Genomic DNA, 15,921 nt, shown 5'->3' with positions numbered 1-15,921 from the left:
TCTCCTCTGGCCACCGTCCTCTGGCCAGAGCTAAGCGCCCTGAGTCTCATTTTTGACTTGGCCTCAGTGCGTTAGCAGATTGCCCATGAGGCTGTCTGTCTTGTATCGCCATCCATGGGCATTGGCCCAGCCGGTCAGATGCTGGCTGGGCATTCTTCAGGGCCATCCTGCGGCAGGCTCCAGTTTTGGGGGCTCCAGGGTAAAGCTGTGTTTTCATGTGCCTACTAATTTGTAATCGTACAGGATTCTGCATAGTTTCAAGTTAGCAGACAGACACAAGCTGGTTCTGTTTCATTTGACTTGAAACACAGGTCTGGAGTTCTGTGTGGAGATGTCCGAGTCGTATGTAAAGTAGACTCATTTCTTAATCTCTCCGTAGGGTGAACCGTATCTGAACACGGCGTACGGGCACATGATCTGCTACTGGGATGGCTCTGCTCATTATTTGATGTATCTGGTGATGGTGGCAGCCATAGCATGGGAGTAAGTCGGTCCGTCTGCTGTGTGTGCCTTTGCCTTAGCAACCGGTACGCGGGTACGGAAGGAAAACACAGATGTGGGGGCAAATACACAGACAGGCATACACGGACATGAACATACGCTCCTTGGACACAGGTTAGACGTGGCTTTGTTTTCTTGGCATCGCTGCCTTTTGAACGTGGCCCTCTGGATCGTCCCCTGCCATGGTGACAAGCTTGGGCAGACCGCTCAAGTTACTGTGTTCTAAGGACCGTCTCATTTGCTGGAGTGAAAGCCCAGTCCGTTCTGGTTTTAAACTTCCATCTCATTCCGGTTCGAAGCTCTGTCTTTCCTCCACCTCCGGTTCCCGTGTGGCCCTGAGGCGTGGGGGTCTGCACTGAGGTCAGGGCGTATGGCCTCTCGTTTTGTTCTTTCTCGAGTCGCCGTGCAGCTGGCCTCTCCGGGAATGTGTGTGTACGTACACGTGGAGATAAAGGAAGAGGGGCAGGGTCTTACGTGACACTTAGTCTTCTGGGGATCGATGCCCTCTGTTAGGATACGCTAGGTCTGTCACGTGGAGCACACGTGTGGGCTCTCGGGAGACCCTTCCACAGGAACGTGGGCGTTGCAAATCCAAGCGAGCAGAGCTCTCTCTGGCTGAATGCGTGGGACTCCTCTGCCATTGCTGGTACACCCGCAGCTTCTTTCCGTTGGGGTCCCTGTAACCTAGATTGCATACCCTTTGGGGTAGGATCTCTTCAAGCCCAGCTAGGTTCCTGGGCCTCCCCTTGGCTCCAGGTTAGAGAAAATGGTGCATTCTTGCCCCATGCCCCTGCTGCCTCAGCTGCCTCAGTCATGAACTCAGGGACAGCTCCCGCTAAGTTTTGGACTTTTCTGGGCACTGACTTCTCTCATCATGAAAGGTACCCAAGTTCCAGGGACCACGTCACGTATTTCAGAGAATGCCTGGGCTCTGCTCGGAGGCTGCCGGGAGTGGGCGAGTTTCTGTGGCTCAGTTAGCATCCTGCTGGGGAAGAAGATTCTCCTGCTGACAATCCCAGTCATCGTGAATCTGCTGCACTTGGCTTGGGAGGTGGGGCAGGCGGAAAACACAGTATCGGCCACCTGTTTCCCTTCAGATAATCTCCTTTTGATTCCTCATAGCCCCTTGTGGAGGTGGGCTGTCAGGGTTATCGGCTGAAAGAGCTTTTTGTCCACACTGCCTGGTAAGGTCAGGGGTGTCTGGTGGCTCCTTTTGAACACGGGGGAGGGGTTACATATTATCTTTGTCTCTAGAGCTTTGGCCAAAATTCTGACACCATGAAAAGTCCACTTACCATCCTATTACTCATACTTACAGTGATTTAAAATATGGGTCCAATTTCCTTTCTTTTTGTGAACTTTCTTTTTTCCTTTCCTGCTGGGAACTTCTTACAAAACCGTCAAAAATGAGGCACTTCCTTTGACAGTGATTGTGCTGTAGATTAACAGACGACCAGTGTTGCAAGCGAAATTCCTATTCAAAAGGACACAAAGAGGGTTCTATGGTATAGATCACAGGTGGAAATGAAGTTTGATCACCAGGGTCCCCGAGGGTTGATTTTTAACTATCGATTCAGTAAGTTTTGGTTCATAGACTTTACTAGTTAGGATACCGCTAATAATATGGATCATCTTTTGCTAATGGGTGTTCTAAGACAAGTGCACTAAGCCAAGATTTTTTCATTACAGGGAAAGCTATAGAACCATTGGCCTCTACTGGGTTGGATCTATTATCATGAGCATTGTTGTTTTTGTGCCAGGAAACATTGTGGGTAAGAAACTTTATCTTAAAATTCACTTTCCTTTTTCTGAAACAATGGGGAGTGTTCTTAAATAGAGGAGGTATCTTGGTTGTAACAGAATCAAGAAATTCCAAGCTTATCACAACGCTGTTTGGCAGAATTCTTCCTTTTCCCCTCCTTAATCTCACTTTTTAAGAAATGGCTTTTGAGCAATTTTTGGAAGTAGACACTGAACAATTAGACAATGGTGTATCAGGGCTTCCTGACATACAGGATCTAGAGGGGGTGAGTATTGTGTTTGCGGCTATAGGCAGTGTGCAAATGTTTCCTACAGCTTTGTGTATTATATGTAACTCGATACATTTGATAAATACATTTAAAAATGAAGACTCTCAAAAGCTAATGTAAAAGGTAATTTACATGTGCAAGAAATCAGGGCATTATATTAAATATACTTTAAAAATACAGTGGATAGAATGTGCCTGTTAAAAAGCACCTGATAGTTTTAATTTGACCTGTTTTTTTGTTTTTTTTGTGTGTGTCTCATTTAAGAATATTACCTGGTCCCCAGCACAATTTTAGACGGCTTGAGGTGGGGCGGTATCCTAAATGTTGCTTGTGTTTACACGTGCTTGTGGCAAACTTTTGACTTTTTCTTTCTTTCTTTTAAATAGGGAAGTATGGAACACGCATTTGCCCTGCTTTCTTCTTAAGCATACCATACACTTGTCTTCCTGTCTGGGCTGGTTTCAGAATCTATAATCAGCCGTCAGAAAATTATAATTATCCCTCAAAGGTGATTTTATTACGTTAACTGTAACCTGTTCCCAAGCGCACAGGGCTCTCACATCTCCTGGTGATCGCACTGAACCACGCCTCCGTGGACGGGAGCATCTGGGGCAGCTGGTTTGACTGTGTCGATTCTGTGCATTGGTCACGCCTTAGTTACAGTGGCAGGGAGGGTGTTTCTGTCTGCTTCAGACATCTGCTTCAGTGGGCCAGGCCGTGCTGTTGGTCCGTACTGGCTGTTCCCATCAGATTCTGCATTAGTGCATGGCGTGCGTGGTTTGTCTGAGGCTGTTTATGGCCTGGCATTTGAGCATCCGGGCCCCTCTTTCAGAGATGCCAGTGCATATACTGTCCCAAGGGGAGGCTGGAGAGATGCTGCTATTCAAGGTAGCACACACAGCCACAGGGTGTGATTTACCAAGAGATCCAGGCACATGGAGACTGGCTCCAGGACGTCTTCTGAGACCCCTCCCTTCCATTCACAGCCAAGGTCGTCGGAGTGAAACAGTACTGGCTGGGGGGGGGGGGGGGGTACTCTGTTAAGGTCTTCATTTCTAAGGTAGTAACGTCTTTCTAAGTTTCTCTTCCTTTTTATAGGTATTAGATCCTCAGGCAAGATTCTTTAAGCAAAATGATATATGAAAATATGAATTACCAGAGATAATCAGACCGTGATTACTCATACTCATTTTACTGTAAGATTTCCATAGAATTCATTAACATCCGTTGTAATTTGCAAACACTTCATTTGTAAAAAAGTAGACACCTGCTGAGTAAACTCAGGTTGGGGCACTGCTGGCTTCTGCTCCCTTACATCCTTTTGAGGAACCAGGGGGTAGCCAAAAAGAAAAAGCAAGCAGTAACCATAGCCTTGGGCTCTGCTGCTTTTAAAGTCTCCATGTCAGTGCCTCAATGGAGTGTTCATGTCGTAAGACACATACAACTGTTCATGATCATTTTTTAAATGTTAAAACGCAGTGGTGGCCAGGGAGAAATGGACACGGTCACACAGTGCTGAGAGGAATAAATTCAGAATCGCTCTGCAGAGCAATTTGGCAGTGTTTATCAGCCTTGAAATAGTTAACCCCTTAAATTCCGCGTCTAAGGCCCTACCCTCAGAAAATCATCAGAGAGATGCTAAGACTTATGTACAGAATTGTTCAACATCACATTAACGGTGAAAATGCATAAATATCCACTCGTGAGAGAATGGCTACAGTATGTTGTTTCCACATGATTTTAAAAGCTTTAGGAGAGTTTTTAATAATGTGGCAAAGTGCTTATAATATAGGTAGATGTTGAGTGTCAAAACACTCAAATTTATACGTAAAGTCATAATTTTGTAAAATATAAATGTGGTGTATGTATGTATATCTGTATATATATATGTGTATATTTACATAAATTTACATATATGTATACGTATATAGGGAAAAATATAGTGACTCTATAGTGTGATGGGTTTATGGTTTACCTTACTTTTAAAATGAGCGTATCTCATATAATGATAATCACAAAACTGCTATCTCAAGAAAACTTTAAGGACTCCTAGAGTTCGAAGGAAACTTCAGGGTGACCTGGCCCAATCTCCTCATTTCACAGATGAGTAATCTGGAAGCTGAGAGGAGGAACGTGATTTTCCTAACTTACGTGCCTAGTGGTTTAGGACATGAATCCCTCCCTGTCCAGCATCTCAGCCCTCCTGCTTCAGTAGACCTCAGACTCTTTCTTGGCGCTTTGGGCCTGCTCATGGGTTACAAACTCTATTTTAGGTCGTTCAAGAAGTGCAAGCAAAGGACCTGCTGAGAAGACCATTTGATTTAATGTTGGTCGTGGGTCTCCTCCTGGCAACTGGATTCTGTCTGTTTAGAGGCTTGGTAAGTGTAACAGATCAAAGTAACATTAAAAAAAAAAGAGAGAAATACATATTTAACCAGACTTTCTAGAGCCTGGAGGCCTGGCCCTGCTTGCTGCCACTCCCACCTGTGGGGGTCACCCCCAGGCCTTCCTCCCTCCAGGGTGGCCCCTGCCTCATCCCTGGACACCACCTCCTTCGGGTCCCTGGATTAAGCCCCACCCAGGGGTCTCTTCCTTCCCCCCGTTTTAGGGTGCCTGAAAAATTAGCCATTAGAGTTTCATTCTTTTGGTTTCTTTGAATGTTTCTGATTCTGATGTAAATGTCTTTGGGAAGGGTGATACCTGAAGAGTCCGGTAAGGCTGTGTTCTCAGGGATTGAGGAAGGTCCCTAGAAGAAGGAGTTAGAATCTTGGCTATTTACCTGCTGTATGGCCTTCGGAAAATGACTTAGGGTCTTTGACCTCAGTTCCTTTCGCTATAAAATAACAGTACCTACCTAATGGTATTGGGTTGAAGATTAAGATAATAGACATCAAAACACGTACAGAGGGCCCTATACGTAGTAAGTGTTCAGGAAACGGTTGGCGTTACTCTTTTTATCAATAGATGATCCTTGGCGATGCCCCAGTTTCGTGATTTGTTTTTAGCAGAAAGAAAGAAAAGTGGCCGGAATGATACGGATAATTATACGCATCGTCAATGGCAGTTACTGTCCTAAGGCTGCTGGCATTGCACAACAGTTGGGGAGCCGAGTGTGAGCTGCTGTAGCTGATTCACTGTCTTGGGGTCCTGTGCCGCTGGCTGGGATCAGCGCGAGAGGCTGTCTTAAGAGCTGTCTATCAGGAGAGCAGAAATTTCCTGCAGTAGCGTCGGCTGACGGGAGGAGTGGCCCAGGGAAGAAATGCAAAGAAGCAAGGCTTTACTCAGACCACAGAGCAGTTAAACTTTTGTTTTTTTTCCGCAGTAATCTCCATGCCCAATGTGGGGCGTGAACTCACGACCCCAAGATCAACAGTCGCAAACTCTACCGACTGAGCCAGCCAGGCACCCCCAAAACTGTTCTTTAGTTAGTTTGCTGTCGTTCCCAAAGTTAAAAGAAACACAGGAACAACAAAATGAGCCCCAGCTGTTCTCACACAGGAGAAAAATGTGTGCATGTGGGTGTTTGCACACTCGGTGGGCGGGGCTTAGGCAGACGGGCTTTTAAATTGGGGTCCATTTTTACCAACTCTGCCACTGGTCTGTGTCCATGGATGTGATCTAGGTGGGACGACATTTATGGCTGTGGACGGGAGGGGTGATGCATGAGGGCAGTGACTCAGAGGGGACCCCGTAATGTGCCAGAGACACTTTGTTCTGTGTTTCCTTTCAAAGCGGACACACGATGTGGCTTCACACAGGACTCTGCTTTCAAATCCTTATCCTTTACTGCCCCTAAAGGCCATATACTCTGAGGCACTCGCTGCAGAGAGGAGGATGCTATTTTTGGAATATTGCAAAGCACAGTAAGATGAATTTGGTGTGAACACGAACGGGCTTTTCTTAAGAGTGGGCTAGTGATTTCCAGGAAGTGAAACTGGTAATCCAGCATGAGCTGTGCTTTGGCTGCTGAAGTCTAGATCCTTAAGCCGAGTCCTCAGAAGGTAGCAAGAACAGAGCATTAGCCATTTCCTGCTCCTCTCCTAACTCTCCTTCACGTCCTTAGAGTAGATCTGTAGACTTTCTTTTCTTTCCCTTTTACTGATGACCTTCTACAACACACAGTTTTTGTTGAACAGCTTGTGGCTGTACTTGGAACGTTTAGCCTTATCAGCAAACCATAAGAATCAGATGTGAGTATGACTTTATAATTAATTCGTTTTTCTTCTCAGATTGCTTTGGATTGCCCGGCTGAGCTCTGCCGATTTTATACACAATTTCAAGAGCCCTATCTAAAGGATCCTGCTGCTTATCCTAAAATCCAGGTCAAGTAGTTATGAAGCCTCAGATTTTTCTTTTTCTTTTTAAAATAAAATTTTTTTTTAAGTTTTTATTTATTTTTGAGACAGGGAGAGACAGAGCACGAGCAGGGGAGGGGCAGAGAGAGAGGGAGACACAGAATCGGAAGCAGGCTCCAGGCTCTGAGCTGTCAGCACAGAGCCCGACGTGGGGCTCAAACTCACGGACTGTGAGATCATGACCTGAGCTGAAGCTGGATGCTTTAACCGACTGAGCCACCCAGGCGCCCCAAGCCTCAGATTTTTCTAATGTTAATTTTCTTTCTTGAAGAATGGGGACATGTGGGGGCACCTGAGTGGCTCAGTTGGTTAAATATCCGACTTGGGTTCAGGTCATGATCTCACAGTTCATGGGTTCAAGCCCCGCACTGGGCTCTGTGCTGACAGCTCAGAGCCTGGAGCCTGCTTCGGACTCTGTGTCTCCTCTCTCTGCCCCTCCTCCGCTCTCTCTCTTCCTCTCAAAAATGAACAAACATTAAAAAAAAAAAAAGAATGGGAGCGTGTGGATCCACGTAGGAGATGGGAATTAGAAATGTTCAATCTTTTGTGCTTTTCGTCGTGTGCGGTTAACTGTTACTTTGCTGACGGTGTTCTTTCTCTGTTCAATACAGATGCTGGCATACCTGTTCTATTCTGTCCCTTACTTTGTGATTGCGCTTTACGGCTTAGTGGTTCCTGGATGCTCCTGGATGCCTGACGTGACACTGATACATGCTGGAGGTCTAGCCCAGGTACCCAAAATATGCTCTGTTAAGAAAGTTCGCTGGGGATTTGGCTGTCATTGTTGAGTATCTGCAAAACATCTCTGCTTGGTGTTTAAGGAGTAGGAAATAGTTACTAGACACATCCCCTTTCGTTTTACGGTTCTTTGGAAGACGTTTCTGCACATGCATTTTATTTAAATCTCACAGTAACTAGATATGTGATGGTTGCTGTGCCATCCAGTTATACAGATGAGGAAACTGAGGCCCAGTGAGGTTACATGATTTGTCCAAGGTCACATACCCAGCAGGTGCCACCACAGCCTTCCAGGACCCTTCCCCAGGCTCTGAACAAAAATACTTGAGAGCTGTTATCTTTAAGATGCCTATCTAAAGTTAAGATTTCAGAATTCTGTTACGTGACAGTACCCCGAGCCAGGGAAGTGGGTTTGGAGAAAGTTCCATTCTTTCCTCTTGCAACTTAGCCAAGTCCCTGCCCTAGAGTGAATGCTTATTTCATTGAACTGGAATAAATTTATCTAGGAAATTGTATTATTATACAAAGCACATTTTTACAAGATAACTAGCAAAACAAACCGATCTTAGGAACAAGGAAGAAAATTATTAAATGATTTTATCTTTTCCCCCCCTCTTACTATAAATAAAAACAATAACAAATGAATTCATCTTTTTAAAATCATTCTCTGCATCTTGCTCTTTTCAAGCCGGCCTAAGAATGAGGTTCATCTGGAAACTGTCAGCATGTATGGTTAATTATGCTCCTGGTTATAGTAACTGGGATGGCAAAAAAACACTTTAGAATTTACAGGGTGGAAAAACAGCTACAGTATTTATGGGTTAATCCTTTGGCCTAAATCCTTCCAGTCTGAGGTCTTTAAAAAAATTTTCTTAAAACCCACGAATCAACTGCGAGATCATGACCTGAGCTGAAGTTGGACACTTAACTGACTGAGCCACCCAGACACCCCTGAGGTAATTCTTAATTACAGAATTAGAATATTAGTATCAAAAAAGCTGATGCAGCATCCAGAGCAAGGGTTCCTGTTCTTTCCTGGGAGGACTGAAGGGGAAGAGAACCAAGATTTACCCTCTTAGCAGACCTCTGAAGAGGTCTTCATTTCCGTATCTTTCATACTAACTATAAGCTGACTTCCAATTTTCTGTCTGTAGCTCCAGCTGTCCCCAGACTCCTATCCCTAATCCCAAACTCCGTGTTTTCACGCGGCTATCTCCGAGTTAGTGTCTAAATAAAACAGGACTCCTGACCCTCCTACACCCTCTCTCTCCCCACCGCGGCCTGCAAACAGATCCTCCCCCGCTTTCAGCAGCTCCTTCCCATTCCCTCACCCCTACCATCTAGCCCATCACTAGGTCATTAGTCCTGTCTCCAGAGTAACCCTCAAACCCCAGTGAGTTCCAGCCCACTGCCCTGCACTGGTCTGAGCTCTCCTCTAACTTGGGTGAGGCAAAGCAGGCTGTGCTCTACTTACCTACTTGGGTAGGGACAGGCTGTGCGCTCTGCCGGGGTAGCAAATACTCAGTGGCTTAACACACTAAAGTTTTATTTCTTGCTTGTGCAAAGATGATCATGTGGGAGAGTTTCCACAGCCAGGTCTGGCACCACCTCGGCTGCAATGGAAGCAGACAGAGGTGGTCTTCCTGTGTGCCCGTGCCCTGGAACCGTGCAGTGAACCCACAGCACTCCCGTGTGCCCGTGCCCTGGAACAGTGCAGTGAACACACAGCATCCTCCCTGCAGATTTCTTAAAAGCTAAGAGAGCGGAGGCTGAGGACAGCTTGTTACTCGCCTGGGTCACAGTTACTAAACGGCAGGCAGAATAGGGGAATAGGGGCACGGAATCCTGCCTGACCCCAAAGCCCATCTTCTTCTGTACTGTTCTCTCTCTTCTCCTGTAAGCAGCGAGCCATGGTAGTGGCATGGCTCAAGCAGTGAGCACAAGGCAAGACTTCATATGGGCACGGAGGAGCCGGAGAGCCTCGGGGGGGGGGGGGGGGGGGTGGGAGGCGGTCACACGTGAGCGGGCTCTGTGGGCTGTCAGGCTGGGGAAGGGTGCAGCAGGCTAGAGGGCAGAGTGAGCCCTGGCCTGGATTTTCTTGGCTGCGTTCTCCTGAGCTCTCCCGGAGAGGGCTCCCGCTCAGCTCACTCTTACCGGCCCCCTCTCTTCGAGGATCATCAGCTTGCTCAGGGTTGGACACGATCGGATTTCCTCTGTGTGTCCTGTGCCTTGCTTGGTCTGCCCCCCGCCGCAGGAACACAGGGTGTCATCATCTAGGAGGCTGACAAGAGGGAGGCCAGGTGTAGGACCCAGTCAAGTCTCGGGAGACAAGTGGAGGAAGAGGCAGGAAAAGTAGGTCAAGGCCCAGTCACGTGGGCAGTCAGCAGTCAAGAGGCTTGGGAAGGTCATACCTTGGGGGCAAGTGGGTGCTTGAACCTGGGGCACTAGGGCTAACCCTGGGTTGTACCTGCTGGGGAGGGCTAAGCTTGCAGACAGGCACCCACGACTCCAGCCAGGTGGTTCTGGGAAGGGCAGTGTGGATGGCAGAGCCCCGGGCCGCAGTCAGCAGCTTCAGCCAGACCCCCAGGCCTCGCAGGAGCCCTTGGGCTCATCTGTCACTGCCCACTTGGACAAGGCAGCTGGAAGCTACAGACTAGATCCTGTCAATGTCAGAAGGATGTTTCTCCCGACCCAGTAGAATGCTGTCATCCGAGAACTGTTGTGTCTGACATTTCCATGACTCTTGGCTTGGCTTTAGTATTTACATATTCAGAGAGCTCAGCCTAAGGAAAAGTTACAAATCATAACACAACAGCGCACGCAATGAGAACGCTGAATTTGTTACGTGATTTGTTTCCTACCTAGCCAGTACTTGCTCATGAAATGAATTCTCACTTTGGGAGGGTGACACATTCATCACAGAAAACACCCTCCATAACCCCGACTAACATCCCTAGCTTGCTAAAACGGCCATTCCTCATTTAGGGGTTTTGTGCATTCCCAACCCCCTAACTTGATCAAAACCTGCATTTCTTGAAAGGCCTAGTGAACTCCCAGGAGTCAATGTGATTTAATAAGGAAAACAAATTTTTGAAAAATTCCTAGGTCAGTACAAGTCAGTGGAAATGTTAGTTATTGAGCCCCTGCCTTCAGATCATGGAGGAATCTGCCAAATCTCCTGCCTTCAGAAATTGAAATTTCAATCAGAAAGTAAAAGAAAACAAAATCAAATCAAACCACAACACATTTTTTACACCAAAGAGTTCCAGTGGGGACTTATTCAGAACCCAAGTGTCTCTTCATATAAAATTCTTACGTAGGATTAAAGTTGCAAATCTAGTTTGAAATAGGCTGCTCAGACCCACTTATATATCAGTACTTTCTAGCAACTGAACAATTGTTCTCTGCTAAAATATCACTGGAAATTAAAAGAAAACAACCAGAGCCAATATAGTCAAGATGGTTAAGAGCATGAGCTCTGGAGACAGACTGGCTATTGCTCAGCCTGTCACTGATGGGCTCGTGACCTTGGCTACCTCGGTTTCCTCTTCTGTAAAGTTAGGATCATACAGGACCTTTGTCATAGAGCTGCTGAGGATCACGTGAGGTAATAATACATGTAAGAGGCTCAGAACGGTGCCTGGCACGGAATGAGCTGCAGATTTTTGGTGCTCCTCCTCTTATTGGTAGAAGATTCCCAGTGGGAGTCTAGAAATGCCTTGTGCTGCTCAGAAGATTCATTCATTAATCTGTGGCCACGTGTGGATGTTAGTACCTAAACGGTAATGTGCGGACATTATTACCTAAGCATCAAGGATGCTGGGAGGAAGCCCTGGGACAGACTCACGGCAGGCCTGGCAGGGAGCCTGTCACGCACCCAGCAACACCCATGGAAACACAACAGCCCTGCTTCGGTCAGCCAGGCCCTTCCCGCTTGTTGCGCAGACTCCCTGGCCGTGCGGGTGCCACGGACCTCCTCACACGAGGGTCTGGAAGCTTATCTGTGGATAATGTGGTTGTAGAGTTGACTCTGCTGGAGGCGAATTTTGTCCCCCCCCCCCCCCCCCCCCCCGCCTTTATGGAAACCTTTAGGAAATATCTAAAAGATTTAGGAAGCATGTGGATAGCTGGGATACTAATGCAAGTCCTATTTAATAATTTGCTTCCAGTGTAATTCATCACGATACACCTTTAATTAGTATCGAGGTTAGACTTTGGGTTTAAAGTCTTCACATGATTATCCTTTGGTGGAGACAGTCTTAAAATTGTCAGAAGGTCAGCAAGGGGATCTGAAAACGAAGAGCCCACCTGAGTTCTCAGCCAAGCAGAATCCCAGGTCATGGGCAGGGAATTCACCTGCCACTCTCCTAAGCACTTCACAAAGATCAACTCATTGCACCGGCACAGCAATGTGCCCTTATTATCCTACTTTTACAGATGAGGAAGCCAGAGAGTTACATACCTAACCCAGGGTCATACTGCTGGCTTGTGGTACAGCTGGGACTGGGCACTCTGTATGGTTCCAGATTCAGAATTCTTAACCACTGGACTGTGCTGCTCAGAAAACCCTAAAAAATAACATAGTTCTGGATTAGCTACTTCTGCTGTATCGGCCAAACAGCCTGGCTGTTGCCCCAATGTTCACATTAGTTTTGGCCTGTGATACTCATGTGGACACATAATACTTTCAGCTCTTCCTTCTGGAACCGAGATTGTGATTTTTTTAGTCATCCTTTCCAGGCTGTCTCTATAAATATAAGAAAAGAGAGCTATTAAAATGTAACCGTTCTTTGCCTTTATTGCCTCATTTTCCATCCCAATCATCCAGTTCTTTAAAAAAAAAAAAAAAGTCAAAGCAGACCTTTTAAATTCGTTCAAGGTGAAAACAGATTTAGAATAAGAAAGATGATGAGAGACTCCACCTCACAGCACTGAATTCTGCAGACATTTCTGGGCTCTACAGGTTGTACCTGTCACCCTGGGTGACAGTCGGTTCAGCAGCCCCAGGCCAACTGAGCCACCGACCCAGCACCAGGTGCCCGGCTGGGCTCTGAGCCCTGCCGTCAGGAGGCCTTGTGTGCCGGCGGGAACAGGACCCACGAGACACCGTGCAGGCCCTTAGCAGCCCCGTGCTTAGGCAGGAAACTGTCCTCAGGGGAGGCTGAGGTTTCTCTGAAACTTCAGAAGCCGGGCACTGGACACCGCGTGCGTAGGGAGGAAGCTGTGGCTGGGTGCTCACTCAGCAGGAAGGCGTGGCCACCAGCAACACACCCATTAGAAACTGCACGACGCTGGGCTCTGGGCTCAGGCCCTCGTTAGAGGATTCTGGAGAAAGGAGGCCTACGGAAATAGGTATAAAAATAGAGAAATGCTTTGCGGAAGCTGTTTGTATTTTGACAGTCACAAGACCATTATTGATTAACGTTTATTGAGCTCTAACAATGCGAGAGGCGCCACACAAAACATTAGACACAGTACCTGCCCGGTGGGCTTACAGTCTACTCTAAGGACATGACCATTTTGGAATGCTGCCAATGATTTTTGCTGATTTTGAAAATGAGGTATTAACTGCACTGGTCAGTGCAGGAAGAGAGCCTACGGAATCACTGACTTGGTGCAGGTTCCCCTGTGCAAGTAGGCACGACTGCTCGTATCACTCAGTCTCTCAAAGAACGGTCGGCATTTCCCCGAACGTGGTGACTTTTGTGACGTAGTACGTGTGTCTATAGAGACAGCAAACCCACATTTTTGAAAATCAAGGTTCAAACCTGGCCCCTAGTCCAGAAGTTTGGTTATATTAATTCAGAAAATCACTGCTGTTCAGAAGAGGCTCTAGGGAAAAATAGGGTTAACGACAGGGGCCACGCTCCTGCTCCGTGTTCCCAGGACTGTACAAGAGCAGCCCCCCAGGGCAGCCTCTCGAAGGCCCCGGACTCTCCGGGTCTTGTCTTCAGAGCCCAGCAGATGGGACGCTTCCCATCTGCTGGGCTCTGCTCGGCACCTGCTCTGGGGGACGCGTGCTTGAGGGCAGAGCCCTTGCCGAGCCTCGTGGAGCACGAGGCGGAGGGCGTCCACAGGCCATTTCTGTGGTCCTCGCGACACATCACACTGACCGCTTATCTCCAGAGAGTAGCGAGACTGTACCAGAGGTCCCAGGACGTAGCAGCAATCTGTTAAAATACCTGCGATGGACACAAATCCATACCAGTGCCACTTGTGAAAGCTCATCCTTTATTTGTCATGGAAAAGCCGAATTTTGTCTGTTAACCACTTCGCAGAATAAACTGATTTCATACGGAAGGAAATGTAAGATAGCTTGTATGTATTTAAAGCGAATTATTTAGTTTTTCATTCTTGTGATTCTGTGACTTCTTTCCACTTTGATCCTGATGAACTAATAATTCATCACTTCTTATATTTAGACTTCCAGTCCTTTATTCACGTACAGCGTGGATTTCAGTAAGATATGAAAACACACACTGCAGGGCTGTGTTCTGTAAGGACATGAGAATGCTGAGGAAATCCTCACACAGAAGCCTTTTCTAATAGTTTTTCCCTGTGCTTATGAAAAGTATCAAACAAGATACATTCTGAATGTATGTTATGAACAAGTACTTAAGTACAAATGGGAAACTGGTCTCAGGTTATGGTGACAAGCTGTACTAAATAAAGGAGAACTTGATATGAAGAGGTCGCCTGCATGTACACATGCCATTTTATAAAGAGCAACCATAATCCTACCCTCACCCACGTTGGTAACAACCTTACCGACGAAACAACCCTTAGTAGTTTTTAAAGTCGCATAAGCAACAAAAACGTGAAGAAGTAAACAAAAAACATGTAATGAAGGGCTTTGGGCTCTTGTTCCAAGGAATAGGTGAAAAGACTGATTAGTGAAGCTGAGGTCCCCATTGCTTCTCTTTAAACGGCTATATAAAAATATTTTTGCTTTCTAAGCTCTGTACTTCCTTCATTTTTGCCGAACACACTTAGTAAGCCACAACTGAGTGCCTGAGTGTTTAGGATCTCCAGAATGCAAATCAGGGGGAAAAAAACCAAAAACCAAAACGGAGATTTTGTTCAGTTTTTCTTTTAAATTGAGCCACTAGTGTTTGGGAAGGGGCACTGCATGGCATGATAAAGCCAAGCGAAGGAAGGTATACTTTCCTTGAGTCGTTACATTAAGACTGGTCCTGAATTCAGTGAAGTCCTGAAGGTTGTGGATTGTTTGAAAGTACTGGTTTTGAGGGCACAGGAAACATGGTCTGAATGAATCGTCCAGAACACGTTGTGAACCCGACTGAACACAGAGCTCATGCTGACCTCCCCCCTTTTCTTTAAATGCAACAGGCTCAGTTTTCTCACATCGGTGCTTCTCTTCATGCTAGAACCGCTTATGTCTACAGAGTCCCTGAAGAAGCGAAAAGCCTCTTTCTAGCATTAAACATAGCATATGGAGTTCTTCCTCAGCTCTTGGCCTATCGTTGTATCTACAAACCAGAGTTCTTTATAAAAACAAAGGCAGATGAAAAAGTTGAATAAAAGTATTATTTCTTCCTCTCTAGATGACTGGCTTTTATTCCTGGTACTGATCTTCTGTCCCATTTTACTCCCTTCCCAAACAGCGATACTTAAAAATATGTAAATTCGGGCTCCGCACTGTATGTGTGAGCTCTCACATGGTATTGTGTGGGTAAATTTTCTTCTCTTGAAGGATAAGTGAAGTTGAGAAACAGTTTAAAGAAATCTATTCAAAATTATTTGTGAGTAACCTGACCATCTATTTCAATATTCTGTCTGCACATATTAAATATAACTGTAAACATATACAATTTAGCTCCTACAATAGTGAGCACGAAAATGAAACTATTCAGAAGTGAATATGGCCTGTGCATATTAAGGAATTTAGAACAGCAGATACATACAGGAGAAATACTTTTTGCATATAAGATATATATGCATCATTATCAACCTCAATATAAAAAGCAAATTATCACATTATTTTAAAATGTTATTTGACAAATGTTTTCCCAAGGAAAGTATATTATTCACTGCTGTTATAAACACTGCTTTTAATAAAAAAATTTTTGTGAGTCTAAATGGCTAAGGAGGGATCGGTGACTTTATCAGTACCCTTAATGAATACCTGTTTTATTGGTGACTGGAAATATTTCTATTGTATTTCTGTGTATATTTTTAATAAATTATTTTTGGCCTTTTATGAAAACAAATCTTAATGAATTGGAACCATTTTGTACTTTTTTTCCAAAAGCAGTTTTGTAGTCTTTAGGATTTTT

General features: G+C 45.8%; 1 protein-coding gene across 8 annotated transcripts in view; it reads left to right on the top strand.

The window, feature by feature from the left end:
- TM6SF1 (transmembrane 6 superfamily member 1) overlaps positions 1-15,921 on the top strand; it is a 57,022-nt gene that overhangs the window by 13,961 nt on the left and 27,140 nt on the right. For 3 of the 8 annotated variants that reach the window (XM_053888629.1, XM_053888626.1, XM_019460397.2), the window contains 7 exons: positions 380-483; positions 2,191-2,273; positions 2,918-3,039; positions 4,805-4,909; positions 6,761-6,853; positions 7,498-7,617; positions 14,975-15,861. In XM_053888629.1, coding sequence (XP_053744604.1) covers positions 380-483; positions 2,191-2,273; positions 2,918-3,039; positions 4,805-4,909; positions 6,761-6,853; positions 7,498-7,617; positions 14,975-15,166 — 819 coding nt within the window. In that variant the 3' untranslated portion in view covers positions 15,167-15,861. Of the gene's footprint in view, positions 1-379; positions 484-2,190; positions 2,274-2,917; positions 3,040-4,804; positions 4,910-6,760; positions 6,854-7,497; positions 7,618-14,974; positions 15,862-15,921 lie in introns of those variants that run through there. The other 5 variants (XM_053888632.1, XM_053888630.1, XM_053888627.1 and 2 more) reach the window with 4 other exon arrangements.

This window comes from Panthera pardus, unplaced genomic scaffold (assembly GCF_024362965.1).
Source record: "Panthera pardus isolate Hobbes unplaced genomic scaffold, ASM2436296v1 HiC_scaffold_23, whole genome shotgun sequence".
Classification (NCBI taxonomy): domain Eukaryota; kingdom Metazoa; phylum Chordata; class Mammalia; order Carnivora; family Felidae; genus Panthera; species Panthera pardus.
Note: the sequence above shows the minus strand (reverse complement) of the source record. Positions and strands in the feature narration are given on the sequence as shown.